Source organism: Sturnira hondurensis, unplaced genomic scaffold (assembly GCF_014824575.4).
Source record: "Sturnira hondurensis isolate 20B ecotype Veracruz unplaced genomic scaffold, ASM1482457v3 Scaffold0016617, whole genome shotgun sequence".
In the NCBI taxonomy this organism is placed as follows: domain Eukaryota; kingdom Metazoa; phylum Chordata; class Mammalia; order Chiroptera; family Phyllostomidae; genus Sturnira; species Sturnira hondurensis.
The window spans coordinates 1,631,555-1,653,013 of NW_028089248.1; the positions used below are offsets into that span (position 1 = coordinate 1,631,555).

Below are 21,459 nucleotides of genomic sequence, written 5' to 3' on the forward strand. Positions count from 1 at the left end.
AGTAGTTTATTTAAACGAGTGCTTTAAGAGTGCAGTAAAAAGAACACCGTCAGCTAAACTGGTTGAGAAAAAAAATTAGTACAGGTTTGGACACGGATTCAGCTCTGAAGGATGGAATAACTACAAACTAAAGGAGGAGAACAGGTGTTATTCCAGGTGATAGGAACAACACAAGGAAGGGTGTTGAGTCAACAATTAGGAAGACACTCTGGCTGAGACAATAGTAGTGAATAAAAGTAGAAATGCACCCTGATGCCTAAATTGCAGACTCTTCAATGAAATGAGGCTCAGGAAGTTAAACTTTACACCCACACGAAATAGGGAGTCATTGAACATTGAGGTCAATCTAGTATCTTAGGGAGATTAATCCAGAACCTACAGACTGAGGGGAAAGGTTAGGTGGTGGAGGCAAGATGCTCACAAATTCCTTGCCAGTCTTCCCATTAAGAGTTGTAATCTAGTTCCCTTTCCCCTAAATCTCGGGTGGCCCTGTGACTTTTTTGACCAACAGTAGGTGGCAGAAGTGACATTTTGTAACCTGCCATGGAAACGAGGCCACTTTGGACCTTCCAGCCAACACCATGGAAAGCAGAACTACCTGGTCGAACCACTTAAATGCAGGAAATAAAACTGATGTTGAGTTGAGGCACCGTGTTTTGGGGTGAGATGTTACCCAATGATAGATTACTGAAACAGCTGCAGAAGTAACTGTATCCACTTACAGAGATACTAGAATTTAAAGATTATATTTGGAATAGCTGAAATCTAAAGTTTCAGATTAAGTAAATAGAAAAAAAAAAGATTAACCTCCCAGAGAACACCCAAGGACCCAAGTTTAACAAGGAGGGCAGGTTACTGCTGAACATTCCTACTCTTTTTCTGTGAACTCTTTCTAAGAAGTTAAAGCTTTTGGGATGTGAGAAGCCTCCGTTTTCTTACAGGGTCTCTTGTAAAAAGTGCTGCCAGCATTCGTTCCCCTTTCACACAGTAGTCCCAAGGGTTCTATTACGCCATGTATAAAGCATAGATGGATGCCTCTCATAGATGCTAATATAGTATTTCACAGAAGTCTCCATGTAAAATAAGATAGAATGGAATTTATGTAATTTAAAAGTTTCACTGATAATTCCTGAGCTGGCTGTGTACCTTCAGTTTTTCATACCAAACTTTTCACAACATGACAAAAGAATGATTAACTGAAAAGTATGGCTAGTGCATAAGATGCAATAATCTGTATTAATTTTACCATATTTGTTTATGTATTCATGCACATGTGTATATGAGCATAAAGCATTCAGGTTGGACCAATCCCTTCACCTATATGTGCTTTTCACAAAGTGATTCATCACGTCCTAACAGCCTTGAGAAAGAAGAACTGTATTCAGATACAATATATTACATATTTGGTGCTATTTATTGTCTTACCTTTGCTGTCTTTCGATCTTGGCTGCCATTTTCGGGTTAAGAGTGGCTTCTTCATAAAGAGGCTGCATTGAACTGGCAGGCACTGAGAAAGCAGGCTGTATTTGCTGGATTTGTCTGTTTTTATTAGTACGCTGATAGGCAGTGATAAGACGCCTCAAGCGTGTAGTTAAAGCTGACTGAGTAGGCCAATAAACTTTATCACCCTCCATCAGTTGGCCATCTACATTTTAAAAAACTCATGTCAATTAAAAAAAAACTAAGAAATAAAATTAAAAACATACTCAACATGCTTACAAAATGAAGGCAACATTGTAATGAAGCTTACAAAAGCAGCAACATTTCCCTACTTCAATTTTTCTTTCAATGATTACATGAAAAACAAAACCAAATTTCTCATCACAAAAACATTTAACTATAGCTCTAAAAATATTACAACAAACTTTAAGAGCAAGTCCAAGAAAATAGGTCACAGTGGAACAAAGAACCCCAGTGCTACCCATATACATTTACTTGAACAGAAAAGACAACTCTTTCGTCACCAGGTCTAACGTCTTACTGGTTGGTGAATACTCAAATGCCTCGACTTAAAAGTCAAAGTGAAATCCATGAGAAGAATACCGTAAGTTCTTCTAATTGATCCACTCTGTATTAAATTTATCCCAATTTCATTGGATCAAAACATTTCACAAGTCATTAGGGAGTTTAATTTTTTAAACTAGTTTTAATTAATTTGTAAAATTCACTAAGACAATGCTGCACATTTAAGCTTTTAGACACCCAATGTAGTGCAGGATCCAACTGCTTTCAGGGTGTAATATTATACTTCTATGCACCATAATCAAGCAGTAATTATTTATGCCAAGCAAATGTACTCTTCAGTTCCCAGAGGAACTATGGAAGGGGGAGGCATGACTCCCCTGGGTTCCCAGAACGTAACAAGTGTACTCAGTGGTGCTGGTTTGCTCTCCTGATGTCACAAAGCAGGAGAAGACCCTGCACAGAAAAGCTTTGTAGAGAGAGACTGAAGGAAAAGAATGGTCCCTAGTGGGCATTCGGAACTAATAACAAAGTGAAAGAATTATTGAATCAACACTGAAGATGAGCTCTAACATTCAATTTACTAATCAAACCATAAAAATACCAGCTTCTATTCTATAAAACTTCACTGAATTTCTGCATAAAGATTTGTAGCTAAAAATATTGTGAAATTCCAATTAGTATACCTAATAATGATTATAACTGTCTTCAACAAAAACTTCATATATATTTGAAGAATTATGAAAACGTATTAGCTTTTGATCTCATGGTATCATGAGAATGTCAATTTATAATAGTAAAGAATTAGACGCAATTTACCTCCATCTGCTATAACAAGATCTCCTGGTGAGGAAACATCATCCTTTAAAAAAAAAAAAAAAAAGGAAATTGCCACAGGGTAATTGGGTCAAAAGAGAGATAAGATTAAAAGAGAATCAAACTTCTTTATAACATGCAAAACTTTTATTTGTTATTTTCCATGTTTTCCTATTTTTCTATTGCCTTTCACATTCAGACCCATCACTACTAAATTATTTCCTTTCCTATGATTACATTTAGGTCAGTTTCTTTTCTTCCCATCCTCCTCTAAATACACTTCAGGTTTTATTTACAACTGACTTGTTTTATTATTCTATATACCAACTTTCACATAATTTATTCGTTCTCATACATGGTTATTAAAACACCTTCAATTTTTTCTTTTTCAAGCTTCAACATTTCGTTTTTGCTGTATGCCATATTTATATCTGTCAACAAAGCATCTTCAAATAGGGACTGCAACATTATTATAAACTTAACATATTTATAACTTTGGTGATTTTACTCCGATGATTTCTAGTTTGCTTTGTTTTAGAAAAGCCTAAAGTTCGATTTATCAGCCTTTGTAGGAGGGTCTTTTTTTTCTGGTTGGTTATAACATCTCTTTGTTTGGTGTATCTGTTTCACCAGAATGTTTTTTAGAGTGAATTTAGTTTTATCAATCCTGCCAAGATTCACTTTATTGCTTGAATCTGAGGATTCATGTCTTTCATCAAGTTTGGAAAAGTTCTCCACTGATCTCTCTTGAAACAGGGCTTCTCCCGTATGCTCTCCTGTCTCTCCTTCTGCAATGCCTATCACACGCACTGTGAAGACATCACCACGCTCTTCTCTTAGTCTCTAAAGCTTTTTACGGACTCCACCGGGCTGGTTATTGACTTTTTGCCTCAGCTCGGAATTTACTGCCTCTCTCACACCTCCTGCTGGCCCTACAAAACGGGTCTGGGCTGTTTAACTATCTTGGCCAGCCAGCATGAGAAGTTCTGTCATAAGTGCATGCTTCAGAGACAGTGTGAGTACCCTCACTGCTCAGCTCCCATGGGACATGCCGCTCCCCCACTCCCTGCCCCACTTCCTGTAGCTCAGGCAGGAACTAAACTACACCTGCTGAAGAGCAGCTTTCCCTAGAAACCTTCCCCTTGGGTGGTTTCCCAGTGGAGCACCTCCACTGAGACACTGCACCGGAAAAGTTTCCTTGGCAACCTGAGAGGGTGGCTTTTCCCCAAGTCACACGAGTGCAGTGGCACAGCAACTTTCCTGCCATCCAGTGAGCTGTGGCCAACCCCTGACAAAAAGGCCAGGATTGCAGGGGTAGGGCTCCTCCTTGGGTGCTTTGCATCAGTCCTAGGAATAGTGGCTATTCCTTTATCCTTGGGATCTTTTACTTCTAAGTAGCTGACCCCTCATGACTTCAACCCCACCCCACCAAATAATCAGTAAGTCTTTACACTAAACTTTCCCCAACAAACCAATCTGTCTCTCTCTTCTGATTGGCCCAAAGTGATTCATCATACTACATTGTGGATAATTTCCACGCATCTACCGTATTTTTAACTATAACACCCACTCCCCTGAACCCTGAATTTGGGAGGAAAGGAGGTGGGGTGTGTCTTACAGTCCAAATGTAGCTTGCCTGGCTCACTGTGTGCGTGTGCAGGGGGCAAGGGGAGGGGGGTGGTGGCGATCTATGTTATGTATGTTATTAAATATTTTACCACATTTTTTGCTTCAAAATTTTCCCATTTTCCTCCTCTAAAACCTAGGTGAGTCTTATGGTCCCATGCATCTTACAGTCTGAAAAATTCGGTACTTTCTAAGTCATTTCTCATGAGCTATGTCGAATCTGTTTCTCCAGTTTTAAATTTCATTGACTGTATTTTCTACTTCTAAAGTTCTATACAATTTTTTTACGTGTCCCTAGTTTTAAAAAAGTATACCTTATCTTTCTTTGGTTTCTGTTTCTTTCATGTATTTACTCACTTAAAAATGTACTTTTTTCTATTTCAACAGGTCTACTATCATCAGATGGTCTTACAGGTGTCTAACCTTGGTCTTTGTTGTGTTTTCTAACGATAACTCATGATAAATTATTCTTTGTATCATTGAAAATTTGGACTTTAACCTCATTTTATGGAGGACTTTCTCATCAGTACTCCACCCCATTTTATATTACATTTTTGGTGTGAGTGTTCCTGGACTATGGAGATGAAGGAAAAATCCAACCAAACAGGAGAGAGGCAGGCCTACGGCTCTGGATTCTCAGGGGAGACCATTTCCCCCCCACCCAGAAGCCCATGGGAAGATGACCTTGCTGTTGGTTCGAAAGCACTGCCCTGAGAGTTCCGACGTTACGCATGAGTTTACTTCTCACTGACCACACCAGCTGAGCCTCATCTCTTGTCCTAATACACACAGTTAATACTGAAGCCTGGTGACGGTTCAGACCAGCAGATCCTCCCTGACAGCTACAGCATCATCTCGTCTTTTACCACCCTCCTTTGGAACTTCCTCATCTCCTTTAACAGCACCTCCCCGTCTATACACTGTTTTCTGCATTTTCACCCAACCCTGTCCTTCCTTTTGATTTGATGCAATAGTGCACTCAGAACCATGCTGCACCAGCTCAGAATTCCTCTAGGCTCCACTGCGTATTGCAAACCTCTTTACATAGGTGTGGTTCCTATTTGTTGTTGTGTAATTTTAGTATCCAGTTCTTCCTCTGCTTCTGTCTGTTGCTGTGTAATTTGAGTAGCTTGTTCTCACTCTGCTTTGGAATTCTGAGCCTGGACACTGTGTTTCTTAGCTCCTCTAAGCGTAGCATGTGGGTACACTCCATTTCATCGACCTATCGGAAGCAGCCTCCAACTTGTCTAGAAGGGGAAATCGGGCAAATTCTGAACGATTGTTTGGTATCTGTCGACTAAGCTGATCACTATCAAATCTTCTGAGGAACAGAACTATGCGTGATGAAAACACACACGAAGGAAAAGCACACAATAAAGTAAAGCAACCACAGAGTAACTGCACTCGAGGATTTCACAACATGACCCAAAGCGTACCTCTGTATCATCTTTAAAGACGGCTGGGGCAGGTTTGTATTCTGGATCTTCCACATCTCTGTCAAAATACCAACAAAAGCAATAGTAATTGTACTAGACTTAACACTCTTTTGATAAGACAAACAAATGGAGCCTTGCGGGAATGACTTTTTAGCGTGCTTTGAAAATTAGACTGAAGTCTCTGCTCTCCAGCCAGGGAAACCACTCCATAGGATAAATGCTATTATATGGCTGCTCAGGAGAAATCTAGTTTAATTTACTCATATTCCTATGAGTTAGCTTTTAAATGTGGAATTATTAACCTTAACATAGTCTTACTTTCCTCTTTTGATAACAATGGCCTTGAAACTGGTATAATGAACAACACTGTATTTCTCTTCATTCGCAGCTTTCTACCCTCTTAAATTTCATGGCCTTAATGGCCATGATTGTTGGGAATGGCAAAATACTGTGAACTGTTTTAGAACTGGAAGTGTTTAACTTGAACCCAGGAGCATTTAAAAGCTTTACCTATTAATAGCTTCTTATTTTAAAAAAGTATAGAGAAGAAATCTTTTAGTTACTCATATAAAAAATGAGTTGATGGAAAAGAAATTATAATCATCTAATTGTTTTTGTCTGGGGCAAGAATGAATGTTAGCTGATGAAATAAACCCTGAAAAGGAAAAGAAAATAGAAAAAATAAAGGACTCATCAAAACAAAGGGCGTGGGGCAGGTCCAGTCTCCTCCCTGATTTTACTAGTCAGATAAGCACTAACTTACAAGAGAAGCATTCGCTCTCCTGGGCCCTAAGCTCCCATTCTGTTCTTCCTACATCACTTGAGGTACATGCCAGTGACACAGATAGGGACACAGAGAACCCAGGACTCAGAGGCGCACATACCCATCCATGTAATCATTTGCCCTCTGTTCTGCAGCCACGGCTTTCTCATCAGGCTTCCCCACTCTTTCCAAGAAGCACAATGCCGGGTCTGCTCGGATAGTGTTATATTTCTCATAACCTAGAGAGATCACCAGTGATCAAAGTAAAAAGATAATGGAGAGATATATAAGTGCAATCATCCTCATATTTATGGTGGATGAGGTTCCTGGACTAAAGGGACCGTATATTAAAATGATACATTTTCTAGCAATTATCGCAAATATCACGTGACATGATATTACGTATACTTGAAGATTTCGATGAAATTTATCTATTAAAATGAAAAAGAGGAAAAACTGATCACACACAACACACTTCTAGTGCTTCGTAAGCACTCCTTCTAAGAGGCGAAGTCATGGGAGACTTAGATCCAGGAGGGGCAGTTCACACATGCCGTTCTTTTTCGGAGGAAATGTGGTGACTGACATTGCAGCGTGGTAGTGCACGCTTTAAATGATATACAATAACATGAATGTGATGGGAATAAAGCTGCAAGTGGAAACCAATAAACAGGACTAGCTGAATAACACTACATATAGGAAAGAGACCCCAGCAACACGACTGTCACTCACCGTGTTTAAAAACTCCGATAAGGAGTGACTTATCAGCGTCAAAATCCCACCAGTCAGCAGGGACTTCTGAGTGGTCTGGCTCTGGAACCCAAAGATCGATGTCACTTTAAAAAGAAAATCACAACACGGCATTATGAATTAATACAAATGATCAAAAAGGAGGCAAATTTTTTACCTGGCTTGTAAAGGATTATGATTTTTTTAAGGGATATGATTTTATTTCACTGATTTTGTTTATATTCCATAATTGCCACAAATTAAAATGATAAAACTGCACAAATCAACAGTTACCATAAAATGAATAACCTTACATTCAACAAAAGAAATGTTTCAACAAGGTTTACTTTACTCTTAAGTAATCCTAATTCTTTCCACTGACTGTCGTTAAATATACATAAGGGGCTCCTTGGGAAAGCAGAGACTTATGTCAGCAAACAACTTTACAAAATCAACTGCTTTAAATATTTCATTTTGTATATAATGAGGCTGATACCCTAAAAGGGCAAATAAATTGTTAGGCTACAAAAGAAGTTAACCTCTTCTAGATTGCTCTTCCTAAGAATCACATTGAAAAATTAGGAATTGTTTACAAATAAAGAAAACAGGCAAGTTTTCAATTCATAATTTGATTAAAACACTCAAAAGTGCAATTTTATGCTGTATATAAATAATACCATGCCACAAAATGAAAATATAATAAGTACTAAGAACCATAATGCGTCCATGACGCTTTGGTAACTTGGCTATTTTCTAGAATATGAAATAACTCTGGCACTTATAATTTTGCAAACATAATTTCCTGTTACACTGTGCATTACTTGAGAGTATTTTCCCCAAACCCTCTGCAATAACATGCATAAGCACCTCTAAAAAGGAAAAGATGCCACGTGCAGAAAGACTGAAAGGTTCACTTCTCTGCCATGGTGACTGAAGCCACAGTCTCTTTCGCCTGGTATATAGCTAACGTGTCACAATTAGTATCACAAATCAGAAATATAAAGTAGAGCACAATTTTCAAAGACAGAAATATGAATATAAGATACTATATCAAGAGAAATTTTATTTCTTTATCTTGGCACTGTAATCTCACAAATTAATCAACAAAGACACATAGATATGAAGTATGGGGGCTATGTGGCAAAAGCTCATTAGTGAATTGGTTGTCTTTGGGAACTCAAACTTTCATTATGGACATAAACTAATAAAGGCTCAATATGTTCCTGAGCTAGTTCACAAGAACCCAATGCTTAGTCACTGAGTGGAAACAAAGGACACTGGTAATAAAAAAAAAGATTTATACGTTTTATAAATAAATAAAACATACACAATGGGCAAGAAATTACTTTTTATTTTTCATGAGTGTTTTGCCAGCAGAAAGTATTTTGAACCAAAGGTATGTGGAGAAATAGATAGAAACATTTCTCTAGATTCTTAAAAAAAAAATTATACTTAAAGGAACATCTTATTATATCTATTTTTTGCTTAAAAACATTAGAAAAATCACAATGTTTTCTACGTTAGTGTAAAAAAAATTAAAAAGGAATCAGAGTAATATTCCCGTGATAGGGCAAAAGTTGAAAAATACAGTTAAAGAAAGCGATTTATTTTGGATTCATTCCTCACCAGGGCTAAACAAAGCATAAGTACTGAAAGATAAAGAGAAAAGAACACTGGAATTAGGATCCCCAAAGGAACAAATGTGAGTCAGACAGCTCCCCTCACCAAACCATCAGATGGAACTACTTAGCAAAAGGCGCTCAGGACACACCTCATGTTCAAGTGTAAGTGCCATCTGCATGTGAGTATCTATCAACGTGACAGCAAGTGGAGTATTGTCAGGCCCAGGTGCTCCCCTTACTGGTTTCCATTCTTAAAGATTCAGTTCACATCTTCTCCCTTGCATAAAGCCTCCATTAACTTCCAAAGTCTAACTCATTCATTCAACATATACTTAACAGTGGAGGTGAAAGAGGGTATAAGGGGGATAAATTGTAATGGAAAAAAAATACAATCAAATTAAATACATACTATATATGAAAATAATATATAATATTAGATATTACATGTATATGCATGTAATTATATTACATACTATATATATAGTTAAGCAGTGCTCGCTTGTGCCCATAATGGCAACAAGTCAGACGTAGCTCTGCCCCTGTGAACACGCACCTGCCATACTGCGTGATGAGTGCTGTGACAAGGTACTTTGGGCATGTGCCTGGCCCAGGCTTGAGAGGTCAGGAAAGGCTGCGTTGATAGCTGGGCAGTAAGAGGGGGAGATCGAATGTTCCAGAAAGAATGCAAAGGCCTGGAGGCATGAGCAATCATGGCACATTTGAGAGATGTGAATCTGAAGTTCAGAAGAGAGATGTGAGCTGGAGACAGATTTGGAGGTATCAGTATAGAAATAAAAATTAAAGCCACAGAAAAGATGAGAATACCCAAGAAGAGACGTCCTATGTGAAGGCATTTAACAGACAGGTAGAAGAGGCGCTAAAAACTGGCAAGCGATGAGATAAAAATAAAATCCATAGGAGGTTTTATTACAGAGTAGTGGCAGTAGAGGAATGAGGAGTACAATGGTCCTCTTAAAGAACAGAAAAGTGAATTCACTAGTCACTGTGGTTTGTGATCAATCTTATTTGGGATCCATGATCATGGATTTGAAATGAGTCACTTCAGCAGGCTTTACTTGATTTTCTCCAGCAATGTTCACGGGCTTAGGTGTAGGCAAGAACTAAATGGACATTCGGGTTTACCCTGAGTTGGCGTTGGGCCATTCGTGTAGAACAGAGGGAAAAGCGGGCAAAGGATCTGAGTTAGTGATTAAACTGCGGGGCGACAGCACACAGGTTTAGGAATGAAGAAAGGGGTGTGAGAGCGGTGATGGACAGTGAGTGGTGAGACGGAAAACACTGTGATGAAGTTAGAGAATCAGAGTGGGAAGTACATGAGTTACATGAGTTGGAAGGACAGCCGGAAGTGACACTCAAAACCCAAGAAGTAGCGCCATTACTGAGGACGGCAAGAAGAAACACACAACTGTGCAAGGACGGGCCCATCGCGGGGAGGAAAAAGCCTGCTGCGGACAAAGGTGAAGGACCTGAGGTGCCGGGGGCTGCACAGATCCTGCATGGGCACAAAGGTCAGTCAGTACAAACCCTCCTCCACTGCGAGGGAAGAAAAACACAAGTTCAGAAGGGTCCAGTTTCAGATTTCATGGCAGGAAACCACTACACTACTGTTGTTCTTATTATGTTATCACTTAGTGACAAAAGCAAAGATGATAGTAATAGAAGGCTTCAAATTGGTAAGGGTTCATTCTCTAAATTTGGTGTATTTTTCTTCTTGTGAATTTCACTGACAACAATTATACAGTTTTTTGCCTCATCATGTTACTGAAAAATATAAACAAGCTATTTCATTTACCTTGCATCAACTCCATCAAAAACCTTCTGACACTCATTTCCAATGACTTCTTGCTTTAGATAATATAGCATTCTTACCCGAAGCAAAACCCTAAAGATGAGCAGAAAAAAATCAGAAGACACAGACATTAATCGTTAAAGAAAATCCATACATGGGGTTTAAATTCGAAAAGAACTTACATGCAGACTTTTTATAGTGAAATAATAATAGTTCTGATTAAATAAATCTCATTACTACCATATATATAAAATAGGTTTGTCCAAAATCTTCACAATCATCATTATTTATTATCCAAGTAATACACAATGAGATCGTTTGGAGGCAAGTTTTACTGCTCTCTTTTGATGCCAACACCAACACCAGAGGCACCATGATCTGAGCAAGTACACCCTGTGAGATTACGGGCAGGACTGGTCCCAGACCACACCGTCTCTGTACTCAAAATCAGCATGCTTCACGGTTGTCTATGAATTCACAAAAACAAATTTCGAATGCTCTGTGCTTTAAAGCCCCCACTACCTACTTATTACAATGGTGCTTGATGTGTTTTTTGTAGCCTTCATCTTGAAGGAGCTGCTCAGGATTATATTTCCGAAGCCATTCTGCTTTCTGTATATCAAATGAGCTTGTTTGGGTCTTTACTTTCTTCCCTTTTCGGCCCCTGGGTACAGGGGCTGACAGGCCTGTTAAAATGAGAAGGAAATGTGAAATCAGGGAAATGGGTATCAAATTCTGCAGATGAAAGATTTTTTTCAATCTAAGAAATTTATGGAGACTTTCAGAAATTTCCACAGGCTACACAGAGACCTTCACAATATTACAGGAAACAATACTGATCCAATCACAAAAGATGAGTCGACACGATTACTTTACACAGATATTAAGATGACTTACCCCAATAATGCTTCTGTCTTAAATGAATGAATTTCATTTTATTTTTGTTCCAAAACACATTTTTTTTCAAATGTAAAAACCAAAAGATCAAACCTTTCCCCATGTTTTACTTTATTCCCCTAGTTACAAAATTATGTTTCAGCCTGGATTTTCAAAACTCATTTTACTAATAACATGGATTACATTTAGCCACTGTGGGTTCTTGTGGGTTCTTGTTTAGAGAGCTAAATTCATTTCATTTCTTTGACATTTTTGTTGTAAAATACTTCAAAAATACAATAAAGGATTTCCACTCTTAATGTTAACATATCCTGTATCTGGACAGTTTTATTGAGGGAAATAATGCATAGCTGAAATCCACTTCACTCCTTCTTCCCTGAAGAGGCTCACTACCCTGAGTTTGTTTTTGCATTATTACATGCATATATTCATATGCTGAGAAATATTTAGTATTTAGGTTTTGAGATATCGTATTATACATGTAATTCTGCAACTTACTTTCTTAATGAAATTTATACTTGGTGATTCATGAGACTAATACATCCATTTAAATTGCTGTATAAAATGTATGACTACATACCTCATATTAACCTTCAATGACACTTGAGTTATTTCACTTGTAATTTCTCACAATTAGTACTCAAGAAGGCTGGATTCCTTCCAATCCGGACCTCATCCATCTTCTCCTTACCATGTAACTCTGCTAGCTAGAAGTCCCATTGCAGTCATGCACAGAAACCCTATGTTGATCTGTCCGTTTCTCCTTAACATTTTGCTGGGTTTTGTCTTTATATTTTGAAGCCATTTTGTTTCATGCATTCAATTTCATACTTCTTTTATGGATTTGTCTTTATTTATTATGCAGTGTCTTTGTTTTAATACCAGTCAATGCCTACCACCTTAAAATTGTATTTTTCTATGTTAATATTATTTTGCATTCCAGCCCTCTTAAAAGAAAACATTCATACTTAAATTTTCTAATAAAACCAATAGACATTCCATATTTTTAAATCTTTCCCTAACAAAATTATCTCACATGCATCATTAAATCCTATTTATTGTTTGATTTCTACTACTTATGATGTAACTTACACTTTAAGAGTCTGTGCTTTGAATATTTCCGTAACACCTTACACCCTTTTTTCAAAATTAAAGTGCATTTGAAATATCTTTGAAGACATTAATGATAGTTTTTAAAAAGTTATCTTCTCCTTTTATCATCCTTGTCAACTTCAAGTTCAATTTATGGGTTTCCTTTTATACTTTTACCTTTCATATTGGAGACTTTCCTCAGACTTCTTAAACCTGGGTTGTTTGCTCATATTTAAGACTAGCAGACAAAAAAGTTGATAGCTATTCTAAACGTGCAGAGCTTCCTGTGGACTCAGTGAAGGGTAATCTCATTGATTTTTTCCTGTCATTATCTTTAGGTTTTAGCCTGGTCAGATTCACTAAAGAAAATTCCTTAGATTTCATCCTTGAGCATGGTGTTGTCCAATACACAGGAATTTTCACTTAATACCCATTTGGTAGCTCCACACCTCAACTATCAATGCAACCCAGACATCCTCTATTTTATCATTTTCAGAGAATAAACTTTCAGCCAGTCTTCATCCTGGTTACCTGGACTTGAAGAGGGCATTTAGGAATCAGATGCCCTTTTAAACAACTTTTTAAAAAATATCCTCACCCAAGGAAACTCTGATTGATTTCAAAAAGGGGGGACTAGAGGGAGACAGAAAGGGAGAGAAACATCAACCAGTTGTCTCTTGCACCAGCCCTGACTGGGAATCAAATCCATGACCTTTCATTTTATAGATGATGCTCCAACCAACTGAGCCACATGGGCCAGAGGGCTTAACAACTTTTAATCAAAGCCTATCTCATATATTTAATAGCCACTTTCAGAGGTTCCTGATGTCACCAACTCCTGAACCTTTTGGATTACATGTACAGCACGTGAGTGCATTGTGGCTTTTTCCTCCTGCTTACCTAAGATTTAGTTCTCTCTGACTGCTTAAGTTAATTACATTCATCTATTTGCTTCTATGTTCCTAAATTGTGCTGCTATTTCTTCTTCCATTCACTCTACTTTTGAGGATTTATGCCTATTCATTTTTAATTATGGAATTTAACATATACAAAAATAGATGGAATAATATGATGGATCACCACGTCCCATCATTCAATAATGTGAGTTGATAACTTCAATAATTATCAACTCACAGCCAATTTTCTTTCAACCATATCCTGGGGTTCACTTTCTAAACTCTCAAATTATTTTGAGGTATATCTATGACATTAATCATTTTATTAATAAATGTTCCTTTTAGTCATATATAAAAGATAAGGCTTTCTCTAGAATAATACCAGCCAAATACCATTATCAGCCTTAAGAAATGCAATGCTTCCTCAACATTTAGTATTCAAATTTACAATTATCTAATAAACATAATTTTCTTTTAAAAATTTTATTGTATTGTTTGTTATTCAATGATCTAATAAGCATAATTTAAAAATTCCCACTGGGTTTTTTATTTAATCAGGATCCAAATATGGACCAAACACTACAACTGGTTGAAGATTCTCAGGTCATAGCAGGGCTTTTCCATCTCAGCATTCCATGTGCTCCTGAAATTACTATGGGGCTACATTCTCTAAAGCCCATTTTAAGTTGAAAATGCATGTAATGTACCTGACCTACTGAACACTGTACCTCAGCTTGGCCTACCTGGGCTCAGAACACTTACATTAACTTTAGCTCCCAGCAGGGCAAAATCATCTGACATAATAAACACGCTATGGAGGACTGGCTATTCCCTCGTGATCCCGTAGCCAATTGGAAGCTGTGGGCCCTGCCACTGTCCAGCATTTACAAAGAAGCACTGTGCAGCACTGTGTCACTAGCCTCCGAAAAGATCAAAATTTGAAATTCCAAGTATAATTTCTATTAAGTGCGTATCACTTTCACACCACTCTAAAGTCTAAAAATTGCAAGTCAAACATCGGAACCAGGCACATTTTCATTTGAGCTGCACAGCTCTTCGTTGTGGCCTCAGGCTCTGCAGACTGGAGGCTGAGAACGCGCTCACAGCTGTGATGACTGGGGTGCAGGCGGGACCTGGGCACACAGTCAAGTGCAGTTAGGACCACTAGTGTGTGCATCCCCCCACCGCTATGTACTTGTTAAGGAAACTAGGGCTTTGCCCGTAGAATTTATCAAGCTAATGCCTTGAATTTTTTCTATTTACTGACATAGAAGTGGGTCTTCAAGGGAGAGTGAAATTACATTTTCCTGACTCTTCCGTGTGTCCTGGAAGCCAGCTCTTCACAGTCACAATTTCATCGACAGGCCTCCAAAGACCACCCCAGTCTAAAGCAGATGCTTCCTACTGGCCTCCAACTCAGCACTGATTTCATTTACTCCCCAGTGCTGATCACGATCTTTCATTAGTTCATTCACCCACTTTCTTCTTGTGTCTGCCTACCAGGCCGGAAAGCAAGGTTCATGGGTTCAGGAATCTTGTCACTTTGTTTTGTCTTACCGTCACAGTACCAAGGGCAAGAGGCAAGTACCTGACACTTTAAGGGCACAGTAATCTTTATAGAAAATTCAATTACTTTATGCTGAAAAGAACGTTCTGTTAGCAATGCTGTGCAGAAAAACATACTTGTATATACCTGGGATTGGTCTGTAGACTGATAAACCCACATTTGACAGCAAATTAAAGTATTTGTGAAAATTTAAAATGTGTACCTATGTTTCTAGTTATGTAATTAGATAGAAACTGCTAAGGAACTTGTTAAAATGAAGATTGTGACTGGATAAGACTGAGGCCTAACATCCTATGTTTCTAACAAGCCTACCCGATGCTGTTGATCCACAGACCACACTGCAGGTACTGAATGCACCCCCCCCCCACAGTTCCATGTCTTTACATTTACTTTAGTGACAGATTTATCCATGTGCACTAGGAAGAACGTAAAGGATCTTCACTGAAACTTGTTTTCCAATTGCCTAAAACTGAAAACATTGTAAATGTCCAGCTTTAAAGGGGATACAAAATAAATTGTTGGAATATGCACACTTTAGTAAGCAGGAGTTTAAAAAATAAGGTAATTTTATATGAATTCAAATGGGAAGACCCCTAAGGCATACTACTGGGTCAACAGCTTGTAAGCCTACACATGTTTGACAATAGTATATAATAAAGCCCAATCTAACTGAAAACATTGGTATTTTCTAAGTTGGAACTTGAACTTTAATCCTTAGGGTCAAGGATTAAAGGTTCTTTAACACTGTAACACTATATTATTTTATAGGGGACTATGTTAAATACCATTATAACACATAAATAAAAATAAACTTTAAGAAAAGAATGTTTCTTACCTAGATGATTCTGCAGCTCCCGTGTTTGTCCATCTTCAGTTGGAGTAATAAGGTCCCATATGAAGCCTTTAATTTTCTCATCTCCTCGGTAGTGAACAAGGCAATATGCTAAGAGTGCCCGGCAAATTATTTCTACATCATGTTCGTTTAGCTGCCTTTTAAAACGACCATGAGATAGAATCTCTCTCCATCGGCCCCATCTGGTTGAAAAAGATACATTTACACGTTACTGTTAAGGCCTAAAGAAAACCACATCTCATGGATAAAACGCAAGAAAACTGCAAACACACTTCATCATTAATAGGATTTACCTAATAAAAGTTTTCCCTATGAGTAAAATGCAGAGCCATGCTATAGTTATAGTAACTTATATTTTATTCCTTAAAGTATAACATTATTCATTTTGTATTAGTCGATATGCAAATCTCAGGACAATGAGTTTGACTTCAGTGATACATTGATAATTTAAAACTTAAGAAGGTCCCATCATTCTTGAACATGTTAAACATATAAATCAAGGAAACTTTAACAATAGACTTTATTAATTTTTTAAAAGGTAAAAAATATACTAGAATACAGTATGTTTTCTATAACTTGACACAGCAGACTACTAACAGTAAATGTTAGGAATGGTATTTTACCCATAGACCAGTAGATTTTTTTCCACTCTAAAGCATTCGGTTCTTCCATAGCCATTGGAACGGTCACAGGGTCTCCGGAGTTTGGGCTTTTCTTCTCCTTCACTTTCAGCTTCAGATAATTCAGCCAATTCATCTTTTGTGGCACTAAAGGGTCTTGTTTGCTTCCTAATTCTCGGAGTGTCAATAACCAAACTGTTCTGCAAAATTTAACAGCTATTACTTGAAGGTCCTTTTACTACTGGGCATATAACATTGTCTTATACTTTCACCTTTCAAATTATATAAGAAGTTAATTATAGAAAGTGAGAAAAAGAAATTTCAATTTAACCAACCTATCAAATAAACTTAAAAATTTTTACATTCATTTTAAATCCTTATTACTATACATAATTTTATATTACAGTAATAGGATTAAAAGGAATTTGGTATTTTACTTTATAATAATATGAAAATTACTGTATTATGTTTCTGCAATAACCATAAAATATATTTTAAGCTAGATGTACGGATCATGATTTTCTTCACCTAATTCGTAATTTAAGGTAGATGGTTTAAATTTTTAACATAAATACTAAAGTAAACCTTTGTGATCTAATAAGTTTATCCTAAAGATAAATTCAAGAGAAGGAAAATATCTAAGACTAGAAATATTGGTCACATGACATAAATATTTTTATAGATCTAGAAATTGTTTCAGTGCGTTCCAAAACTTGCTCTAATACACAGAAAGCAAGGTAATTAAGTGTACAAACACACTACACTCACTTTAGTTTAGTTCATTCAAAGCAACCTGAATTAACACAGTTTTTTCTTTACTGAGAAATTTCTCTAAGTTAAGCACTATGTTATGGGGAGCAGATGTAGAGGCAAGTACAACAGCTTTTGCCCATAAGTAATCTGTAGTCTTGAGGGTCAGACTAATGAGGAAACAAATAAATGCTATTCAGGATGGTATATTTTGTGATACAAGATGGTAACATTGAATGGATCACCATTAATGGGATCTGACACCAAGATAAAGAGCAAAAAAGAAAGAACACACAACTTAAAAACATTTAAAATGTTTTTAAAATGCATTATAATGTTAAAGATATAAATAATACCCCAAATTAAACTGTCCTTGTATTACCGCCTATCCTGACATCTATCACAAGTACGAAACTGAAGCAGTGTCTGACTCAAAATGCGATCACCCTACTCTCCACATCGATTTACTATACAGATAAATTTATTTTGTTAAGTACACAGTTCAATTCCTTAAAATATTATAATACAGAATTATCCCAACAGATATTTTCTTACAGGGAAAGAAATACTTACTCTACCACTGATGGTATCTATGTCTATTTCTGCTTTTTTAGCCCATTTTTGCCAGAAGTTGGGATCATCCAAGGATATATCTGTTCGATTTCCAGATGCCACAAAACTTGCCTGAAATATGGAATGGCAGTTTTTTTTAATGTTTTGAAGCTACAGGAAAAATATATCAAAGCATATTTAAAACATTTACTGTGAATAGAGCCTGGGATTTAGCATGCACACATATATTCAAACAATTCCTCAGACGCAATGGTCTGAAACAGCACAGCATCTGCTTAAGGCAACAAAGGTGATTTCTGTGACTATTTTGTTAAAAAATATTAACCATGTTTCAGGTTATTTTAGGCACAAAGGAAAAATACCTGTACACAGTGTGTTGACAACTTGGGTAGAGCCAAAGAACCCCAAGTAAACAAGATTTCTCAGGAAAAAGGCTCCCGACCAGGTTACCTGCACAAGCACGACTGGAGTGTCAGTTCTCAGCTGTACACTTCTGCAGTAGTACTTCTGTTTCCACTGTACTACTTTCTTCTGACTTGTTATCTACTAACTCCCAAATTTATACCTGTATCCTAGCCACTCTCCTGGACATCTCTGCTCAGATGCATTGTAAATGCCACCAGTACAATAGCTCTCATACTTTGTTTTCTCCATATGAATTTCCTTCCCTTGCATTCTCTCTTATTTAACGACACCAGGAGCCTACTAGCTACTTGAGCCAGAAATTTAAGTCATTTTTGTCTCTTCCATCTCTGTTTCTAACTAGTCATCAACTCTTGTTGATTCAAGTGGTTCTCCACGTCTCTAATTCATCCATGATCATTTCCTACATAAGCCTCTTATCTGATGTCCCTGCCTCTAGCCTTTCTACTTTCAAACTAGTTCTCTGATATTAGGGTTAAATTACTAAATTAGATGCCATTATATCCAGTTTTTCATTGAGGGGATTTAAAAGCTTTTTAACAGCCTCATGATCAAGTTCAAATTCCTCAAAGCGGAGTTCTTCTGCACCCCTGCCAATTTGGGTCCAACCTCTTTAAACCTTCATTTTCACCGCCATTTAATTCATCCTGTGCATCCACGTATTCCTACACCACGTTCCTTGAAATCTCATTCATGAATCATATATGACTCATTAATGTCACTTTCTCTTTTTGAAACACAATGAAATGCACACTTCCTCAAAGAATTAGCCACAATGTTATATTCTCTGCAAAGGCTTTCCTGAATCTTTACGCTCCTCTTTACACAGAATCAATCATTTCCTCCTTTACTTTTTTTAGCAAGACATTTTAGTATATCCAGCAAGTAGGTCCTTGACACCTAATTACATTAGTTTCGCTGAATGAATGCAGGAGAAATTTCTCACTTAAAGACTGGTACCTTTCCTCTCGGTGTAGCACCTGCACGATCTGACAAAATACCAGTGATCTCCATAAAGTTAAAGAAATATCTCCCCGTGAGCTCAGAGGAGGATGGAGACGGGAGCCAATTCGGAAAGAAAAGATCTGCCTGAATCAGTGCAGGTGGGACACAATACTGCAATAAAGACCTCTTCAGATGAATGCAAGGTGTAAGTTTAGCATATTTCTATTGAGGAAAGAAAGAGGGGAGGGGAAAGAAAGGAGAGAAATAAAGAAGGAAAGAAAGAAATGAAAAGAAAAGAAAAGAAAAGAAATGAAAGGAAAAGAAAAAGAGAGAGGAAGATATCAAGGCAGTTAGTAAAGTTTTAAATTATTTTGCCAAATAGGGTAGTTTATAGTTATTACTGTTTCCTGGCAAGATACAAACTTTGTTTTATCCTCCCTAAATTGTTACCTTGGCAAATGTTGACCCACGTCCTTCCGACTCAATTGTAATAGTCCTTGTGCGACGCAGCAAAATCTGATCGATATCCTCTTCACAGAACTTAGATCCCTCATCCTCTTCTTCCATGACGGCGCCATATGCGCCTCTTCGAAGCAGATCTTCTATTTCCTTTTTGGAAAGCTGCTGGATCTAAGGAGAAAATAATTTTGGAAACAAAATGTTTTTAGGTTCATAAAATAAGAAAATATTCCTAAATGATGTCAAACCCAAGGTCATATTTAACTTTGGGGGGTTTGGATGTACATAAGAGAGAATTCTCTGAAAAAATACATTGAAATTATTAACTACTCTTTACTATCTTTAAAATGTGATTTGCCATTTGCCTAAAATATCTGAAGTTAAAACAAAGCCTATGTATGGGGCAGGTTACCTGTAAAGTACCCGCATTTTTAGTACTAGGGCTCAAGAGTTGTTATAAGCACAGATATGAGAAAATAAGCTTCCCCTGGCTGGTGTGCCTCAGTGGACTGAGTGCTGGTCTGCCAACCAAAGGGTTGCTGGTTCGACTTGCAGTGAGGGCACACGCAGTGCAGGTCCCCAGTAGGGGGCAAATTGAGAGGCAACCACATATTGATGTTTTTCTCCCTTCCTCTCCTCTAGAAATAAATTAAAGAAAAAAATCTTGATGGAGGAAGTGACAAAAAACATTACTTAGTATAAGACAAAGCCAATGCTAGTATCTGACACTAAAAACTGAAAAACAATGTATAGAAAGATGCAGAAAAATTTACAAATTCTATTTTGCTATGACATGACGCAAACATACTAAAAGCGGAGCAAAAAATTTCTTGGAAAACATATTCTCAGAATTCACAGGCACTGAAGCTATACAAACGAAACAAAAACAAAAGCGTTAACTAAATGTCATGTTATCCTGAAGTGCCTCCACAGGAAAAAAACATCTATTTAGTGTTCAGTAGGGATCAAAATGAAATAATACCCTGAGTTTAAAAGTAAATGCAAACCAAAGTTCCAAGCGATACATACACCACCAACACTACTCTCTCTGCCACTCATGCTCTGTAATACGGCCTTATCGAGGCCCAGCTTCAGACTGGCTCGGTCGAACATCTCTCTTTCGTATGAGTTGCGAGTTACTAGTCGGTAGACTTTCACTGCTTTATTCTGCCCGATTCTGTGGCAACGAGCTTGAGCCTATAAAACAAGGTCATAAATTTAACTCATTTCACAAAAGACACCAACAGACATCACATAAAGGCATTTAACAGTATAATATCTCGGTGGAGTATAAAAGCATGTAAGAATTTTTAGACCCATTTGCTACTGAATTATCTATAAATAAATGTTTTTTAATAATTAAAGTAGAGCTCACTAAAATAAATTATTCCACAATCAGCTACAAGTTAAAATTTAATCTTGTATCTCATAGAATATAAATCATTGAAGAATGGTTATTTTATTTTTAAGTTTTATTTACGTATTTTTAGAGAGAGGGGAAAGGAGGGAGCCAGAGAGGGAGAGAAACATCAATGTGTGGTTGCCTGTCAATGTGCCCCCTCCTGGGGACCTAAACCACATGTGCCCTGACTGGGAATCGAACCAGTGACCCTTTGGATC

General features: G+C 37.4%; 1 protein-coding gene across 11 annotated transcripts in view; it reads right to left on the minus strand.

Annotated features, from left to right (window-relative positions):
- CHD9 (chromodomain helicase DNA binding protein 9) overlaps positions 1-21,459 on the minus strand; it is a 169,511-nt gene that overhangs the window by 24,050 nt on the left and 124,002 nt on the right. For all 11 annotated transcript variants that reach the window (XM_037066319.1, XM_037066316.1, XM_037066317.1 and 8 more), the window contains 12 exons: positions 20,869-21,036; positions 19,831-20,010; positions 18,013-18,123; positions 16,693-16,889; positions 16,052-16,251; positions 11,291-11,450; positions 10,768-10,857; positions 7,336-7,439; positions 6,725-6,842; positions 5,841-5,898; positions 2,782-2,824; positions 1,426-1,645 (listed from right to left, as the gene is read on the minus strand). In XM_037066319.1, the coding sequence (XP_036922214.1) occupies positions 1,426-1,645; positions 2,782-2,824; positions 5,841-5,898; positions 6,725-6,842; positions 7,336-7,439; positions 10,768-10,857; positions 11,291-11,450; positions 16,052-16,251; positions 16,693-16,889; positions 18,013-18,123; positions 19,831-20,010; positions 20,869-21,036 (1,649 nt within the window). The remainder of the gene's footprint in view (positions 1-1,425; positions 1,646-2,781; positions 2,825-5,840; positions 5,899-6,724; positions 6,843-7,335; positions 7,440-10,767; positions 10,858-11,290; positions 11,451-16,051; positions 16,252-16,692; positions 16,890-18,012; positions 18,124-19,830; positions 20,011-20,868; positions 21,037-21,459) is intronic.